This window comes from Akebia trifoliata, chromosome 4, assembly GCF_017979445.1.
Source record: "Akebia trifoliata isolate Shusen 1 chromosome 4, ASM1797944v1, whole genome shotgun sequence".
In the NCBI taxonomy this organism is placed as follows: domain Eukaryota; kingdom Viridiplantae; phylum Streptophyta; class Magnoliopsida; order Ranunculales; family Lardizabalaceae; genus Akebia; species Akebia trifoliata.
Genome location: NC_141378.1, coordinates 14,696,676 through 14,713,666, shown reverse-complemented (window position 1 = coordinate 14,713,666; position 16,991 = coordinate 14,696,676). Strand labels below are relative to the sequence as shown.

At 35.7% G+C, this 16,991-nt stretch overlaps 1 protein-coding gene across 3 annotated transcripts; it reads left to right on the top strand.

Annotated features, from left to right (window-relative positions):
* The first annotated feature begins 5,375 nt into the window (after positions 1 to 5,375).
* Positions 5,376 to 13,547, top strand: LOC147404034 (aspartic proteinase-like protein 1). Of its 3 annotated transcripts, XM_086439832.1 has the most exons (10): positions 5,376 to 6,010; positions 7,434 to 7,572; positions 9,888 to 10,129; positions 10,308 to 10,535; positions 10,677 to 10,815; positions 10,896 to 10,966; positions 11,056 to 11,155; positions 12,121 to 12,181; positions 12,296 to 12,367; positions 13,105 to 13,547. In XM_086439832.1, exons 1-10 carry the CDS (start codon positions 5,715 to 5,717, stop codon positions 13,341 to 13,343), a joined length of 1,587 nt encoding a protein of 528 aa, XP_086295958.1. In that variant the 5' UTR covers positions 5,376 to 5,714; the 3' UTR covers positions 13,344 to 13,547. The 3 variants fall into 3 exon arrangements, with proteins under 3 accessions (XP_086295958.1, XP_086295960.1, XP_086295959.1); XM_086439834.1 differs by lacking the exon at positions 5,376 to 6,010 and having other exon boundaries at positions 7,433 to 7,572; positions 9,854 to 10,129; XM_086439833.1 differs by lacking the exons at positions 5,376 to 6,010; positions 7,434 to 7,572 and adding an exon at positions 7,581 to 9,609 and having other exon boundaries at positions 9,854 to 10,129.
* The last annotated feature ends 3,444 nt before the right edge of the window (positions 13,548 to 16,991 follow it).

Below are 16,991 nucleotides of genomic sequence, written 5' to 3'. Positions count from 1 at the left end.
CTTTCTTCCCCATTTTACTGGGTTTTAAACTTCAAATAGATTGAGTTCGATCAAATATGGACACTATACATTGTTGATGAATTCCTGTTCTCTCTCTCTCTCTCTCTCTCTCTCTCTTTCTCATCACAGTTGCTGACTACAATGTACCATAACCGCTGATATTGGTGTTAGTTTTTTTTTGGACAAGTAATAAATTTCAAAATTAAAAGAGAAAAAAGGGGCTGGGTTGAGATGAGCACCCTGATACAATAAACAAGAAAAGAGAAGAAGAGAAAAACAGAATGAAACATCTACACTGAAAGGGTGAAATCCGCTTGTAAGCAACATGCCATACACAATACCTATTCCTAAACAGAAAGTCTTAAAAAAAAAAAACCCTTGAATTCTTAGAAATCTTTGCACCAAAAAGAATATGAAGCCAATAAAAGAAATGATTTTTTTTTTTTTGATCGATAAAGATAATGTATTGATAAAAAAACGAGGGAATCGAGGTGACCAACCCAAGAACAAAGCAAAAGTACAAGAAAAGAAAAATGACAGAACAGAGAAAATGAAAAACAAAGAGTTTGACCCCCAAGTTACTCTCGCTGTAATGCACACACTCTATCCCAACGCACAACAAAGTCTTCAAAGAAGACACCCTTGAACTCCTTATAAATTTTACTCCAAGAAAACATGAGCTCTAACACCAAAAGAATTAATCTTTTTATCGTAAAGACTTTCCCCTCGAAGATACAACGATAGTACGGGAATTCCTCTCCTCCTAGAAGCTTGCACAATGCAAAGGGGGTTATTGACCACAAGATCCTTTTCGAAGCAGGTAGTGGATTTTCAAAGAAGATAAGGTAGAACTACAAGGGCATAAAGAGATGTACACGAACCATAGTCGATCGGTCCACCTCGTACGGAATCTCTCAACCTATAGACTGAGAATAGAAGGAATTATAAGAAATTGCTCACTCTCAACTCTTGCAGACCCTTTATCGCTTCGGTTATGCAGGAGAGAACTATCTCAATCGGCATCCTGGCAGTGTCTTTGACCATTCAAAGAGCGAGCTCTCAATATAAGACTTATCAAGCCCAGTTGCCCGCTATTCATCCCACAGCAGTTCCCCAATTCTTGATGTTGTAGGATTCTTGTTTTTTCCATAAAACCCCTCGGTTCACTTCGTTGGCTTAAACAACAAAATAACATTTTTTTTTCTGACAGTTTTCTTGGATATTTAATCTGCATCATGTGGTTCAAACCAGGAAACAATTAAGAAAATAGTTACACAAAAATGTTACAAAATACAAATGCCACCCCAAATAGGAAACAAAGGATGATAACGACGATGCTTAAGATGAATATTGCATCTTCTTTAAATGTTTTACGGTCGCCATAGAATGAGCTTGTATGAATTGTGTGTAAATTGGTTTCCAACCAGTTTGCTCATACGGTTTTAAAACTAGTTTGAGATCCACTCACCCATCCTTGTAATATTCCATTCATAATATGTGATAGGACCCAAGAAGCCCACCCCACTTTTCTTCAAGGGCAACTGAATTCCTGTTTTCATACAGGCAAGCATTGCTACATAGGGAATTTGATATCGACCATCAGAGTGGTTTTTTTGATAAGTGCGGATTTCACTGGAAAGAAATGATAAGAAAGGAGGTCTAGCTGATCAGCTTAAGCAGAGCAATCCAAGGTAAAGAAAAGAAAGCAACAATCTATATACCATAAATGACATATGCAATGATCTTAGAGCTCTTGATTTCAGATTTCAGAAAATTCACAATGATCATTGATCACCATAAGTTTGAGTCATTCTATCTAAAACCATATCTTTCATTCTACGAATCGTTTTATTTCAAATCTTTCGGCATAATAACACTCTGGTTACCAACTGCACCTTGAATGCACAAAGGCCAAAAAATGAAAAGGAAAAGAAATGATTGTTTCAAATATTTGGGGCAGGATATAATAACCCATTTGCTTATGGTATATATATTTGAAAAACCCCATTTCACTAATAACTCTATTAAAGTAATAGTTTTCTGTCAAGGAAAAATAAATGATAATTAGTAGGTAAGATTTGATTAGGTAAATTACAAGTTGTCCCATACCTAGCAAGCAAGCAATCAATTGGGACCATTCACCAACCCACAACTTCGAATAGGTCTAGGTGATATCCCCTCTTTTTTTTTTTTTAAATATATTTTATTTAGGCTTTTTGGCTAAGCAATGTACCCTAAGCATGGTATAATTTGCCAAATATATAAAATAAAAGGACAAACGTCCATCATCATTAGTGGACCCAACTCCAATGATTTTGCCCACAACTTCATTGGTCTAGATATTCACGTGATGGATAGCATAACAAAAAATTGGAGTAATTTAGACATGGAAAATGCTGAAGTAACATTAAAATTGATTTTGATTCTCACATTGTTGACATGCGTATGTGTACGGAACCATAGATACTTTTCATCGAGAAAAGCATCTATCACTATGTGTGCACTGGAGACATCAACAATGTGAGAATCTATGTCAATTTTAATGTTACTCTAACACGGCTCTTTAAACTACTGTCTCCAAGTTTTTTATAATATTTGAGATGCCCTCTATGTATTCAAAATGAAGATTTATTTCTTGGCATCAGTCTACTTTAGAAGACTTATGAGAAATGACCTAAATGCATTGGCTTCAACTTTGACCCAAAACCCTCTCCCCCCCCCCCCCCCAAAAAAAAAAGATCTATAAGCTAGTCACAATTTTTTTGAGTCGTGTTAGAGTAACATTGAAATGTACATTAGGGGAGGGGCATTTCTAACGTGGATGTGTGTCAGAACAAGAGATTCTTTTCATCAAGATACGAGTGAGATCTCAGTAAAAGTATCTATGGTTCTAACACATCTACGTCAGAAATGTCCTCGATGATATACATTTTAATGCTACTTTAGCATTATCATTTTTTTTATTGAATCATGTTGGAGTAACATTTAAATTGACATCGATACTCACATTATTGATGTGAAGGTGCACACATAACCTTAGATGCTTTTCACTTGCATCTTGATGAAAGCATCTATGATTTCATACATATATCCATGTCAGCAATGTGAGAATCGATATCAGTTTTAATGTTACTTCAGCATTTTCCATTTTTAAGACTGAGTTTGTACTTCTCAATCATCCCCCAATAGAATAATAATAAAAAAAAAATCTAGATAACATACTCAACTGCACGATTACCCATTGATGTACAATAGGTCTAATGTTTTAGATGTATTCAGTTGAGCTGTGGTCCACCAATTCAACAGTTAAGATTGATAGTGATTGAGTTACCCTCCACTACGCGCTGTACCGTATCTCCATGCCTATATTTCACGACTCACGACTCACGAGTTATTACGATGATTCACTAACACAGGACGGAACCGAGGAACCGAGTGAAGATGTTCGGAGCGGTCACTTCATTTTGTCTCTTAATCTCATCTTGAGTATCTTGAGGTCTCTTAACAGTCTAGATTTAGAGATGATGTGCTACGGCTTTCTTCTCCTTAGGAGGACGCTAACACTTCACAAGCTAAAAGCCACCCCGATATCGAAAGGTCAAGAAGGGGGGTCCCACTTGTCAGAGGACTCGACGTCCAGCCAATCAAACCACGTTCTTTTGCAAACACGTCAGCATGGGGACCACATACGTGGCATACCTTAGCCTCGCCTAGAAAAAGCAATCATTATTATTCCCCAAACTGGATTACACGTCTTGCACATCGCACACTTTTCATCTCGATGATATAGTCTTTTTTACTCACACGTATCACGATATTTGACGATCCAACGGATAGAAACAAAGTGTACAACTTATCATAATCGTACTATACATTTCAAGGGTATGACTTTGATGCGAAGCATTGCATAAGAAAGCGATGCATAGGAAGCAGAATTCGACAAATTATTAGAGTCACAAATTTACTATATTCCTTAACACAAGAAGATTGATGTCCATTATCCCGAGTAATATTTTAGATGGATTTACTTGATTGGAGATTTTATCATTAGATTTGATCAATTTTCATGATTGTTTTTTAATCATAAATTTGATGACTTTTGTGTTTTGTTTTCTATTTTGTTGTTTAAGAAATTATAGATCTTTTTCACTCCCTTTCAGGATGGGAGCATGGGACTAGTACCATGGCAAGTAGGGCTGCAACTTGTGCTAGCTAATCCGAATTCTACCCGATTGATGGGTGAATCTGGGTTGGGTTATAAGAAAAACAACTTGAGCTTGTATTAGGAAATCTCAACCTGATTTGAATTTAGATTGAGATTATGAACAACTCGAACCTGAAGCTATATATGTACGTACAAATATTTTTATTTATTTATTTTTTTAAGTATTAGTTTTCTCTTCATAAATATATTTGTAAAATTAAGGAAAAAAAAATCTTTAATAGATTTGGAGCTTGTGTAGAAATTTATTTACTGGTGATTTTTATTTTTGAGATACAAAATAAAATTTATGTGTGTGATCAAAATGAAATTAGATTTGGTTGATGAGCCCAACTTGTCCAATCCGCCCCAAAATTACCTAAATTAGACTGATTCAAGCTTAATCTGATTTTAGAAACTCAATCTCGAGTTGAGCTTGAGTTAATAAACTCCAACCCAATAATTGTTCAGGTTGAACATAACTCGGGTTGAGAGTTCTACAACTTGGAATGAGTCTCGGTTGACCTTCCAATCTACCCATGATGCGGTCCTAATGGCAAATCCCAAACCCATGAGAAATTTTCTAATATGCAAAAGGGTAAATTAAGAGGCAACCAATTTGAATGTTAGGATTAAAGGGAGAAAACCAGTCCCCTCGTATAATTTTGATTCTTTTTGCTATTCAAATCTAAGATTTAAGAGAGTTTGTATTGGCACCCCAACTTTTACTCATTACACTCTAATTAAAAATTAAGAAAATAAGTGTATGATTGAAAATTAGTCAAAGTTGGGGTGCCAATAGAAACCATCTAATTTTTTTAATTTATTTTTTTGCTAGATTTATACTTCTGGGTTAAACATTTTATATGAGCCTAATCATGATTGTAAGCAACTAGTAATGTTTGAAGAATGTTTTAATCTTTAATTGAGGGTGTAATAAATAATTAAAGAAATAAGATGTAATAAGTAAAAGTTGAGGTGCCCATAGCAGTTCTCAAATTTTAATATCACGAGGGTAGTGCGCGAAAAAGAATTTTGAAGAAGAGAGCATCAAGCGTTTTTGTTTGGGAAACAATAAATTCTTATCTCTAATGACGTGTCGGTCTCTACGCTCTTCACATCAAACTCGCTTTCTTCATTTTAGGGGTGCGTTCTACGCTAATAGCGTCCGTTAGCACTTAGCAAACGCCAGCAAAAAATTTCCGGAAAAAGTTTAGAACAGAGCTTCGAAAAACGTCTTCTTTATGTTTCACTGTCTCTCAACTATTTTTATAAGGCCAATAAGATCGAAAGCTTCGATTCTAACTAAGCTCCTGAAAATCTTAGATCTCTTTTTCGAACTTTGAAGAATCGTAGATCCTACATTGCTTTAGTTTGATCTCTCGACTTCAATCTTTTTTTAAAGAAATCGAGAAGTTCTCGTCAAATCGAACCGCAAAACTGTGTTATTTAGCTTAAAAAAGGTCCTTTTATTTCTTATCTCAGTTGTTTTCGATTTGATTCGCCAATCGCCATGGATACTCGATTTCTGGGTTTTGTGTTAATGGCGATTCTTCTCATGAGAAGCACTCTCGCCATTAGCTTTTCTTTAAAGCTCATGCATCGATTCTCTGACGAAGTGAAGTCATTTAGGCTTTCTAGAAATAGAGAGCTCTCTGGTTCGTGGCCGAACCATAAGACCTTGGATTACTATAAGTTGCTTGTGAGCAGCGATTTGCAGAGGCAGAAGATGAAGCTTGGAGCTCAGCATCAGTTTCTGTTCCCATCCGAAGGGAGCAAGACTACGTCGTTTGGAAATGACTTTGGTTGGTGAGTTTCGTTTTTCGATTTCATTTCTGATTCGTTCTGTTTCGTACATTTAGGTTTGTATGAGTTTGGATTGATTTGTTTTTTTGTGTTTAGGTTTTTGAGATCTTTCACAGTTTATTTTTTCTTGTTGAATCTGTTAAGTTGTTGCTTAGTTGTAAAAATTCGATCACTGAAGTATTTCTTTTTAGTTTATTTGGATGATCTCTAGAAGTAGAAAACACTATTTAGAGTGAGAAGGAGGTGGATAAATCTTTAAAGATTGTTTCTGATATTGGTTTTGTCTAAATTCCAATTGTAACCTTTTGTTACAATTCAAGTGTTTTGGTGAATAGTCACTAATTTTTTATGATGTCTTCAAAACAAACACTTTGACATTCCCATCCAATAGTTCAGGGATGTGTAATTTTTTGTACTTGGCCTAGTTATTTACAGATATTTCTGAAATTTGTTTTATGAGGATGTGTCTCTAGATAGTGTAATGGAGGAATAGGATTCACATAGCTGCAAATCTTTGGAAGACTTTGAGGATGATAATGTTTTATGCGACCCAATTTTTTTTTTTTTTTTTTGATAGGTGTAAAAAAATGGCAGAGGCGGCCAATGGCACAGAAAATAAAAAGAACTAAAGATACAAAAAAAACTACAAGTTCAACTCATGCTAAACATGGCACAGAGCATTCCACTTAAAAACAAAATCCTACCCCCCTCCCTCCCTCCAAATCCTTGCTAAGTCTGCTCCAATGGAAAAGCCAACCCAAGATATCCTGAATGGCCTCTTGGATAGTTTTCTCCTCTCCAAGGAACACCCTACTGTTCCTCTCTTCCCAAAATCCCTAACACACCACAAAAGGAAGAATAACCCATAAGTATCTTTTCTTGTTGGAGAAAATGTTATGAGTCCACTCAATGAACTAAGAGTCAAAGATAGAACATCCAACGGAAAAACCCAATCCAAATGAAAGAGAGAAAGAAAGTGAGGCCAAACTAAGATCGAGAACGGGCAATGAATGAGGATATCGAAGCATGAGATCTTAAGAATGCAAAATTTGTTGTATGAGATCTTAAGAATGCAATATGAAATGATAAAATTGTATCACTGAAGAATTCGTGCATTATCTGGTGTCATATCATGTTGGTACGAGTACGCTAAGCATGTTGAAGCATAGGTATTCATGCATTACTAGAACCTTATCATTTGCGTAGAATTCTAGTTCTAGTTTAACATTCACTTTGTGGACCCTAATCCTATGGTAATGTTATAGTGGCATTATTTTATTCATGGCAGCTCTTGCACAGGGTATTATATTTCACTTGATGTACAAAAACCAGATGGCCCCCTCTATTGTTAATGGGTAATTGTTTTGATTTAATTAATGTTTCAATCTTATCCAAGAATTCGAGATCTCCATTTTGTTTTGAACAGGTTACACTACACATGGATTGATATAGGGACACCAAATGTTTCATTTCTGGTTGCATTGGATGCTGGGAGTGATCTCCTTTGGGTTCCATGTGATTGCATACAATGTGCTCCCTTGTCGGCAAGTTATTATAGTAGTTTGGTATGCCGAGAATCTCAAACTTTTGTATACATTGTTGTTCTTATTTTTCTATGATTAAAATGGCTTTCTCTTCGTTTTTTATGATTTCCTTTTAGTTGCTCTCTTGCATTTGTCCATTCTTTGTGGTTCCTATCATTTGGTATGGAACAACGTGTCAGTATTAGAATTATGCTAGGGAAATGGTATATTCAATGTGGAATTATCAAAACCTAATGGTGTGCAAGTCAACTAGATCAAAATGGATTTGAGTGAGCACTTCCACTAACAATATTTATCAATGCACCTATGTTTGTTATTTTCTAATGGACTTTCTTATAGTGAAATTGTCACGCTCAACTTATTCATGTGTTATGCTTGTCATAATATGTGCTTTAGCTTGTTTTTTTTTTTTCTTTCTTTTTTTTCCAATAAAAAGTTAAAATGCATTTGTTGCTATTTATCAAATTATTTAATGCACTTACTATTGCATTTTTCAAAAAGGGATAAAAAAAATATAGGTTTGATTATTTAGAACAAACACCTTACAAATTTTCCATAAATGTATATTCCTTGATGCGAGCCTTAAACAACAAAAATGCGCACATCCATTAACGACATGAGTGCCAACATCCTACATAATAGCGGCACACGTCTGTGTGATATACTAGTGAGTTGTCTGATGAGGTGCCTTTGAGAAGCCCAAATGTAGACTTGTTTGTATACATGTCATAGAGCTTTTTTACTGATTTACCTCGAACAACTCAAACCTCCTTGATGATGGGCCCTCCCTCCTCACAAACATGCTGGGACACTGGTGTGTTACCTGCCAAACACCCTTCAACGCTCAAGTTAGAACTGAAGTAAAAAATTGGAACTTCTTAGTTGACAATATGAGTTCCAATGGTTATTCCAATGCGAGCTAATGGATGTATAAAGTAGGAAACAATGAAAATTTTCCAATCATGTTGGATTTTATTAGCTCTTTGAAGAATATTTCATTTTTTCCATAAATTGCCCCTGTTGACTAGTTTTACTATTTTGGCAAATTTTCATTTTAAGTTTTCGCCCATACTTCTCTTATGATTTGAAATCTATGTTCTTTTAACATCCTTAGGATTCACATCATATCATTAATTTCATGCTTGAAGAGAACATGATTCATTGGTTTCATTGATTCAAATCTAATGATTTACCAAGGGCTTGGAAATAATGGTGGGTAGTGTAGGGAGGGAGGGAAGGCAACATGATTTTTTTGATTTAAGTCTTCATGGAAGCTCTTTCTTAAATCAGAGGGGATGATCAAAGCGAATGTTCTATCTAGGGAGGTTTTCTCAATTCCTTTTAGGATTAAAGATTGCATAAAAAGGTTGTTGGGAGGTTTTGGGAATTCCCCCCCATTTTTGTTTGATCTAATTGAAGGAACTCTTTTTATTTTATTTTTATGGTTAAATCAAAATTTGTTAAGCAAGGACGAGGTGGCCTCAAGGAAAAAGAGTACAAGGAATACAATTATCTTTCACTTACACGATCCCACCTAAACATAAAATCTTCAAAAGAAAAGCCCCTAAACTCTCTATTTTGTTTACACCAATAAAAGATAAAGTCCATTATAGAGAAAATGATTTCTTGAAGAGAAAGCTCTTTACCGTCAAAGATTCTTCTATTTCTTTCTTTCCAAAGGCCCCAACAAATAGCAAAAGGCACAAGGTTCCAAAGAAACCTTTCTCTAATCGAAGGAGCTCTGCCTGAGTATTATTTCTTTTACACTATATTTACTGAGAAGGTTTGAGTCAGAAGGAACATGGAAGTTTGAAGCCTTGAGGTTCTAAAAGGGAGAGATCGAGACATGGCTTTAGAAAATCAAACAAGGAACATGGTTCTTTTAACAGATCCAAGATTTTGAGACTAGGCTTTCATGAAGATGATGATGACGTTTGATCTATTAAACTTGGGGTGTCAATGGGTTGGGAGTGGACTGGCAGTCATACAATTCAAATTCAAGCACTGTGGAGGCATTTTTGAGACATATTTCTGGTCATTATTCGCATATATTCGAGTGTGAGTCTTGTCGACATTACTCGTCCCTGAATTGTGTAATAATTTTCTCCCTCTTACTATTATTCGTTGTAAAATGGAATAGTTAGGATACACCCCCCCCCCCCCCCCCTCTTTTGATTCCTTTTTTACTTTCTAGTTACAAATACATGTGTAACAACGCTCCTGCCGTATTTGTTAATGGAGTCGGAGTTGTTTTACTGAGACTTGATAACAGGTTTAGCACTTTTTTCTGATTGATTGGCAGGTGCTCCCTGGTATTTGGGGCATCTATTATGCAGGATAGAGATCTAAATGAATATAGCCCATCTATATCAAACACTAGCAAGCGCCTGTCTTGCAGCCACGAGTTATGTGAATTGGGTCCGAACTGCAAAAGTCCAAAGCAGCCCTGTCCTTACATCATTAATTATTATTCAGAAAAAACATCAAGTTCTGGATTGCTGATTCAGGACACGTTACATTTGGCATCGAGCAATGATCATGTAACTAAACGCTTGGTGCAGGCTCCAGTCATTATAGGGTGTGTTCCAATTGTCTCTGTTTTTCATTGTACACATCCAACTTGCTATGTAAAGATATCCCTTTAGCCATAATACTTCTTATTCTTTTTTTTTGTCCCGATGGTTTAGGATTTTGTTCCTTATGATACCTAATTTAATCTAGCTTCTTAATTCTATTATCTATTTTTTCCAATGCAGTTGTGGTAGGAAACAAAGTGGTGGTTATTTAGATGGAGTTGCTCCTGATGGTCTTATGGGTTTGGGATTTGGGGACATTTCAGTTCCAAGTTTCCTTGCAAAAGCAGGATTAGTGCGGAACTCTTTCTCGATGTGTTTTGACGAGGATGATTCTGGGAGAATTTTCTTTGGGGACCAAGGGGTTGCTACCCAACAGTTCACTCCATTCTTGCCTACAAATGGAAAATAGTATGACATCTGAAGTCCGAACTACTAATTTATGCTCCATTGGTTCATGGGTCCTAGGTGTTTCTTTTAAATTGTCTTAGGCTCTTAGCTGCTATGCTAGCGTTGCTGTGCTTCTATTAATTAGCTTGTGATTTGGTTCAGTATTACTTACATGGTTGGAGTGGAGAGTTGTTGTATTGGGAGAACATGTCTTAAGCAAACTGACTTCCAAGCACAGGTTGATAGTGGGACATCATTCACATCTCTTCCAAATGAAGTGTATGAGAAAATTTCTGGGGAGGTATTTTTTTCCCCAAGACTCTGCAATGAAAAATTATTTTTATCTTTGAAGTGGTCTAAAATAGTCTTCCTTACTGGTAGTTTGACAGAAGAGTGAATGCTACAAGGTCCAGCTATGACGGATCCCCTTGGGAGTACTGCTATGACTCCAGGTGAATTTGTAAGTTTTGATGGAGAGAGCTTTGGAAGCTTTGTTCCATGTCCTTTTGTGCTAATTTTCCGCTGTCTATTGTGGGAACAGTTCACAGGAGTTGCTCAGGATTCCCAATGTTACTCTGATGTTTGCTCTCAACAACAGCTTTGTAGTCCATAATCCAACTTTTCTTATCTATGGCATTCAGGTCTAAATAATTTTTTTTAGCTTTTTTGGTCTTGACTCTATGGTGCACTTTTGTGCATTAAATATTGAAGAACTAAAACTATATTATATTGACTTATTGCAAGAACTATTTTTTTATAATATATATTTTTTGTGATAGGTAAAGGGTTAGTAGTGGTTAGCAAGGTGAAGGTGGGTTCAAGGGGGGTTTGAACTAGGATGTGGGAACAATACTCCACACGTCTTACCAACTTAGCTAAGTTTAAACAACTATTCTGTTAAAATTTGTTCATAATGTATCTTCCAGTATCTAATCAAGTCTTGAACTTCCTACACCACATTTTTTTGTCTTCACAATAACTCAGCAAATCTATGCCCATATTCTCTCTTTGGTATAGAATTGACCTTAGAAGGGTACTGGGCCTCCTCAAAAACATCCTCATCTCTATAATATTCGTGAAATAACTGCAAAATGTATTCTTGAATTGGAACTTAGTTTTCTTTTGTGGCTTGTTGAATCTAAGGATCTTCTTTGCTTTTCTATCAATGGGAGCATACACGGTTAACGTGCTGTGCCCTCTCCAAAGTCCAAACAACATTCTGTTTTTGAGCCCCAAGGTGTTTGAAATATTTCTTCGGACCTTATGTGTTTTAGGGGAATCCTTTATATTGTTCCTAGTTTCCTTCTGTCTCTTTTACTGATAAATTTCACTTTTGTGGTCATATAAGCTTACCCCAACTATTCAATAATAATAAAAAAGAAGAGAAAACGAAAATGTGTACAAGATCTTAGGGTGGACTGTTTTGAATTTAATCTATAATTCGTTACCAAATACCATTATTCTCTCTAATACCGTGGTGCAGAAAAAGCTCATTAACATTTTAGTGTACAAGAAAGACCTTAAGCATGACGTTCTGAAGCTTTCATTGATCCTGTAATAGTCCTCAGTTACACTGGACTAAAATAATGTTGACTTTGTGGTACAGGGAGTTATCGGATTTTGTTTAGCTATACAGCCAACAGAAGAAAGTTTTGGGACCCTTGGGCGTAAGTGATGATCTTTGCCTATTGCAATCCTTTTTTCTTCATGCTTCACTGCAAATTTTCTTTTATTTATTTTGCCTTGATTTTTACTACATCAGATCAAATGGTTTTATGCAGAGAATTTCATGACGGGTTATCGCATGGTGTTTGATAGGGAAAATTTGAAGCTTCGTTGGTCACGTTCCAACTGTGAGTACTTAGGTTTCTTCCTCTTAACCATTTTGGAAAAAATAATTGTCCCATCTTAATTGATTGTAACATTTTCCTGTAAGTGGCATATTCGATGGATCCAGCATTGATGGTCACACCCATGGGAGTTGTGCCAAAAATCTGCCTTATCTGTCATCTTAATTTTTGAAGAGTTATGCTCTTTTAATTTCCTGATATTGGCGTAGGAAATCACCAAGATACACTTGTCAGATGTTGGGTTCCATCTGCAATCATGATGCAACACACTATATTTACATGGACATGCATGTTGGTGTCAGCATTGATCTGAGTGTAAGAAAAACCAACACTTCGGATAACCCACGTGTCCATAATCTTGATCTTTCCGGGCTTATTTGTTTTTCTGAATTCAGGTCTTAATTGATGATTTTACCTTATCCTAAAATTATTCTATTTGATGTTCTGTTCTTTTGGATTTAAAATAAACCATCGTAGTTTTGCACTATATCTTCCATTTTAAAACTCAGGCCTGAATTCAGTGCCAACAACATAGGTGCGCAATGTACTGTATCATTTGTGTGTCTCCTTTTTCAGTCATTCCATTCCATTCCATTCCATCACTCTTAATATTCCATCATCTTGAGTCACAAACATCTTTTAAACTCTTTAGAGTGGAAAGTAAAAAAGATAAATATATACTATTTTCAATTTCTTGCATTCTTTATTTGTAATGAAATCTATCCAATCTGCATGTACAGGTCAAGATCTCAGCGTAGTACCGACGCCACCTCATAATAAATCTGGTAATCCATTACCGACAAACGAGGAGCAGAGTAACCCCCACGGGCAGGCGTTTGCTCCTCCAGCCGTTGCTGGTAAGACTCTGACAAATCCCTCAGCTGCTTCGCCGCAGCTCATCACGTCTACTAAATTTTGTAAGATTAGGTTGCTTCAATTGCTGCTACTGCTGATGTGTCTTTTTGTTTCAGCCATATAGTTGGACACAGATATTCTTATTACATAAATATATCTATATGTAGTCCAGATGTAAATCCAATGTAGTTTTTTTTCCTGTAAGGTCATGGATTGATTGAGGCTGGTAGGGTGAGATCTCTCTTTCTTTTCTTTCTTTCTTTTTTCTTTTGCATTTTGTTGTAGTTCTCTCCTTTTATGGTTTATATATATATTCCTCATTTCTGCCTCTTCGGTTTAGTTTGTAACTGTTAATTAATATCGTCCTAGGAAAATGTCACAACCTTGGACAATTTTTAAAACCATGCCGTTTACACGATTTGAAGATGGGCCTGTATGAATTAGTTCACCCCGTTTTAAAACCAACCTGCATGATCATAAGCCAGTTACTTATTAAGAAATTCAATCTCTATGGCTCAATTAGTCAATTATTATAGACAATATTTACATAAATATTGATTGACTCAGTGTCCAAATACGACCATCTTGAAACCTGATTTTGATGGATCCATCTATGGTGTTCTAACAAGCTGTTAGAGGGAGGAACATTGTGTGAAAAAAAAAACACAAAAACAAGGATTTACATAGTTCGGCAGTGTGTCTACATCTATAGAACAGAATAAGAACTTGTACGTTTTATTGTCATAGAGATCTCTATTTATAAAATCGGGAGTTACCAAAACATGTAAATCTTCTCAAAACAGAAATCTCCAAAAATAAAAAATCTTTAAGAAAATATTACACGATTGCCCTTTTCACACATCTTAAAAAATATTAGACTGTTTTATTGCCCCTATGCTCCCATAGCTCTGCGTAGCACAACGGAATACAAAACGTTTACATGTCACATTAACAGTCATATTATTGCATCAAGTCATCAGATTAGGTTTATCCTAGTACACCTGCTATGTGTGGAAGGGGCGACATGAGATTAGTAGGTGCTCTAATCTTGCATTTTGTAGAGGGATAAGCCTAATATCATCAGTTTGGAAGAAGGTATTTTTAAAATTCCTTAAAATGAGAGGAAAATGTGAAACACTAGCTAGCTCCGTAGGCCATCTGAATTGAAGAGATGCTCTTACCATTTTTTCCTCCCTAAGAAATATGGACAGATCCCTGGGACGGTATGATCCAGAAAAGTCATATCCTAATTCCTACATTAAAGGGTGGTCTAATATAGACTATCATGTTTTGGTAAATATCTGGGAAACCATTTGTTTTTAATCTGATGGTGAATCTCTTTGATTTCAGTATATTCTATAAAAGTAACAGAAAAAGACTTAAATGAAATGCTCTCATCTTCAATGTCTAATCACAAAATTATCATTGATAAAACATTCAATAATGCTGGGGTGACATTTGGATTTACTGCGATTCTCACAGTTCTGACGTGAAGGTACATTCAGAACCATAGATTCTTTTTACTCAATATCTCGAGAAAACATATCTATGGTTATGTGTGCACCCCCTCACATAAAAAATGTGAGAAAAATCCCAATGTCAACCCAGCACGGCTTTAAAAACATTTTCACTGTGTCTTCAAGCTTAAGTTTGATATAATTAATGATTTTGGGAAAGTGGGAGAATAATTAATAATTTTGAAGATGAGGTTAAATAAACTAATCATCTTACAGGTTTAAGATGATCAATTTTAATTTTTTTATTGCATAATTTCAATAATTTTTTGAAAAATGCTAAAATGACTTCTCAAATACACTACCTTAAACGCTACGGTGTTGTACACTCAGGAAAATGGATGTCTGTAAACGCCACGTTGAAGGCAGTGTTATAGGAAGTTATTGTAGAACGGCTCTAACACACACACAACCCCCCGGCCTTTTTTTTTATGTACACCCCCCATCCCATAATCGTTGGGATATATAAAATCATAAATCCTTATCTTGTGTATCCCGAGACAAATGATTATGTTTCTGTGATGGGGGGCGTCTTCTAAGCTAAAAATCACTGAGCTCATTAGTTTGAAAACAAATGAGCTGTCACAAATATTCACCAACAAAAGTAAAGAAGTATATCAAAATCAGCCTAGATTTGAGTGCGGTATGGGTCCCACAACTCTCTGCATGGTCCAGTCTTAAAGCTTGCCTTTACTAAAGTTGGCGCCTTTCTACCTTCCTTCTTTTAAGCCAATGGCGTGAAAAACTCACCTTCTTTGCCCCGTAAAATATACACAAAAAAACAAGTTTTATAATAATTAAAATGAATGGTGGAAGATAGTATTTCTTATTATTATTTTTCTTCAATCAACATTATTTAATGATGTTGCCCCAAATAATCAGATATATGGATATCTTTGAGGACCCACCCCCACCATTTTTGTCTAAAATAATAATCATTTAAATATGTGTTACTGTTTTGGCTTCTTGTTGGTGCATTGTCTTTATCTTTCATAAAAATCTCCTCCTTTTTTTGCTTCTTTTAATTTATCACCCACTTCAAAGATTTTTCTTTCTTTCTTTATATATATATATATATATGTTTGAGTCTCCTTCTTTACATATGCCCCCATCACAGAATTGTAGATCATTTGCGTTGGGATACACAAAAAAATGATTTATGATTTTACATATCCCAAGATAAATAATCTATGATTATGTGATTGGGGGGTTGGCAAGAAATCATTATTTTTTTTAATGTGAAAATTCATGATGGCCTACTCCTTGAACAATTCACACCATTACCTAAACCAATATGACTAGAAGATAACCATCTGATTTTGAGCTAAAAATTGAATTAAAGTATATGATTTTTGAAGCAAAACATGTTTATTGTACACATGAATGATACCTTGAGATTTGTAGACCACAAATCAAAATAATTGAAACGATCTTGATTACGGGACATCAAATGCGAGTGATGGAAAAGACACGATGCTAACATTTTCTTAATTTGCAATTAAAAGTCATGTGAGAGGACAAAGTAGGGCACATCGTGTTTTTTTCGTTAGAATTGCGATGATAAATAAATGACACACTTATGTTGCCCCCCATACATTCTCAAAGTATATGTTCATTTGGTAATTTGGTACTGAATCCATCATACCAAATTAGTAACGGGTTGCCGAGTGGGTTCATTTTTAGCGGTAACCTCTTATAGTCTTATTGATAGGAGTGCATTTGGAGAAAATGTGGGTGCAACAAGTGTGTTTAAATAAAAAGAGACAAATCCCACTATCAATTTACATGGAAGATATCAACCTATTAATGCTGGAATAAAGATAACTGATTGGTGATTTCCATCGAACCAAATATTTTCCATCATGGATTCGAACTTAAACCCACAGATCGATCATAAATCCCACAATGAAAAATGATCAAATCGAGTGGTTAGATATGGCTTGTTTCTGATGTGTAGGTCTACCAAGAAGTGGGCCAGTCATTCATGGACCACATTGTATGCAAATGAGATGGGATTCATTGCTGCAACGCAACACTCGGAAGTACAGGATCAGTATTACAGGTGTACCCTGAGAAGGTAGGCCACCTCTTGCCCTCACCACTTTGATGACACGTGTAACGGTTTGGCAGTTGGTCCCACCGTGGGACTATATGTCAATAATTGACTAGGCCCCAATCAACCAATCAATAAAAAGAAAAAATCTATAAATCAGAGTGTCAGAGTTGTCCAATCACTTGATGCTTTGTCTATTACATCA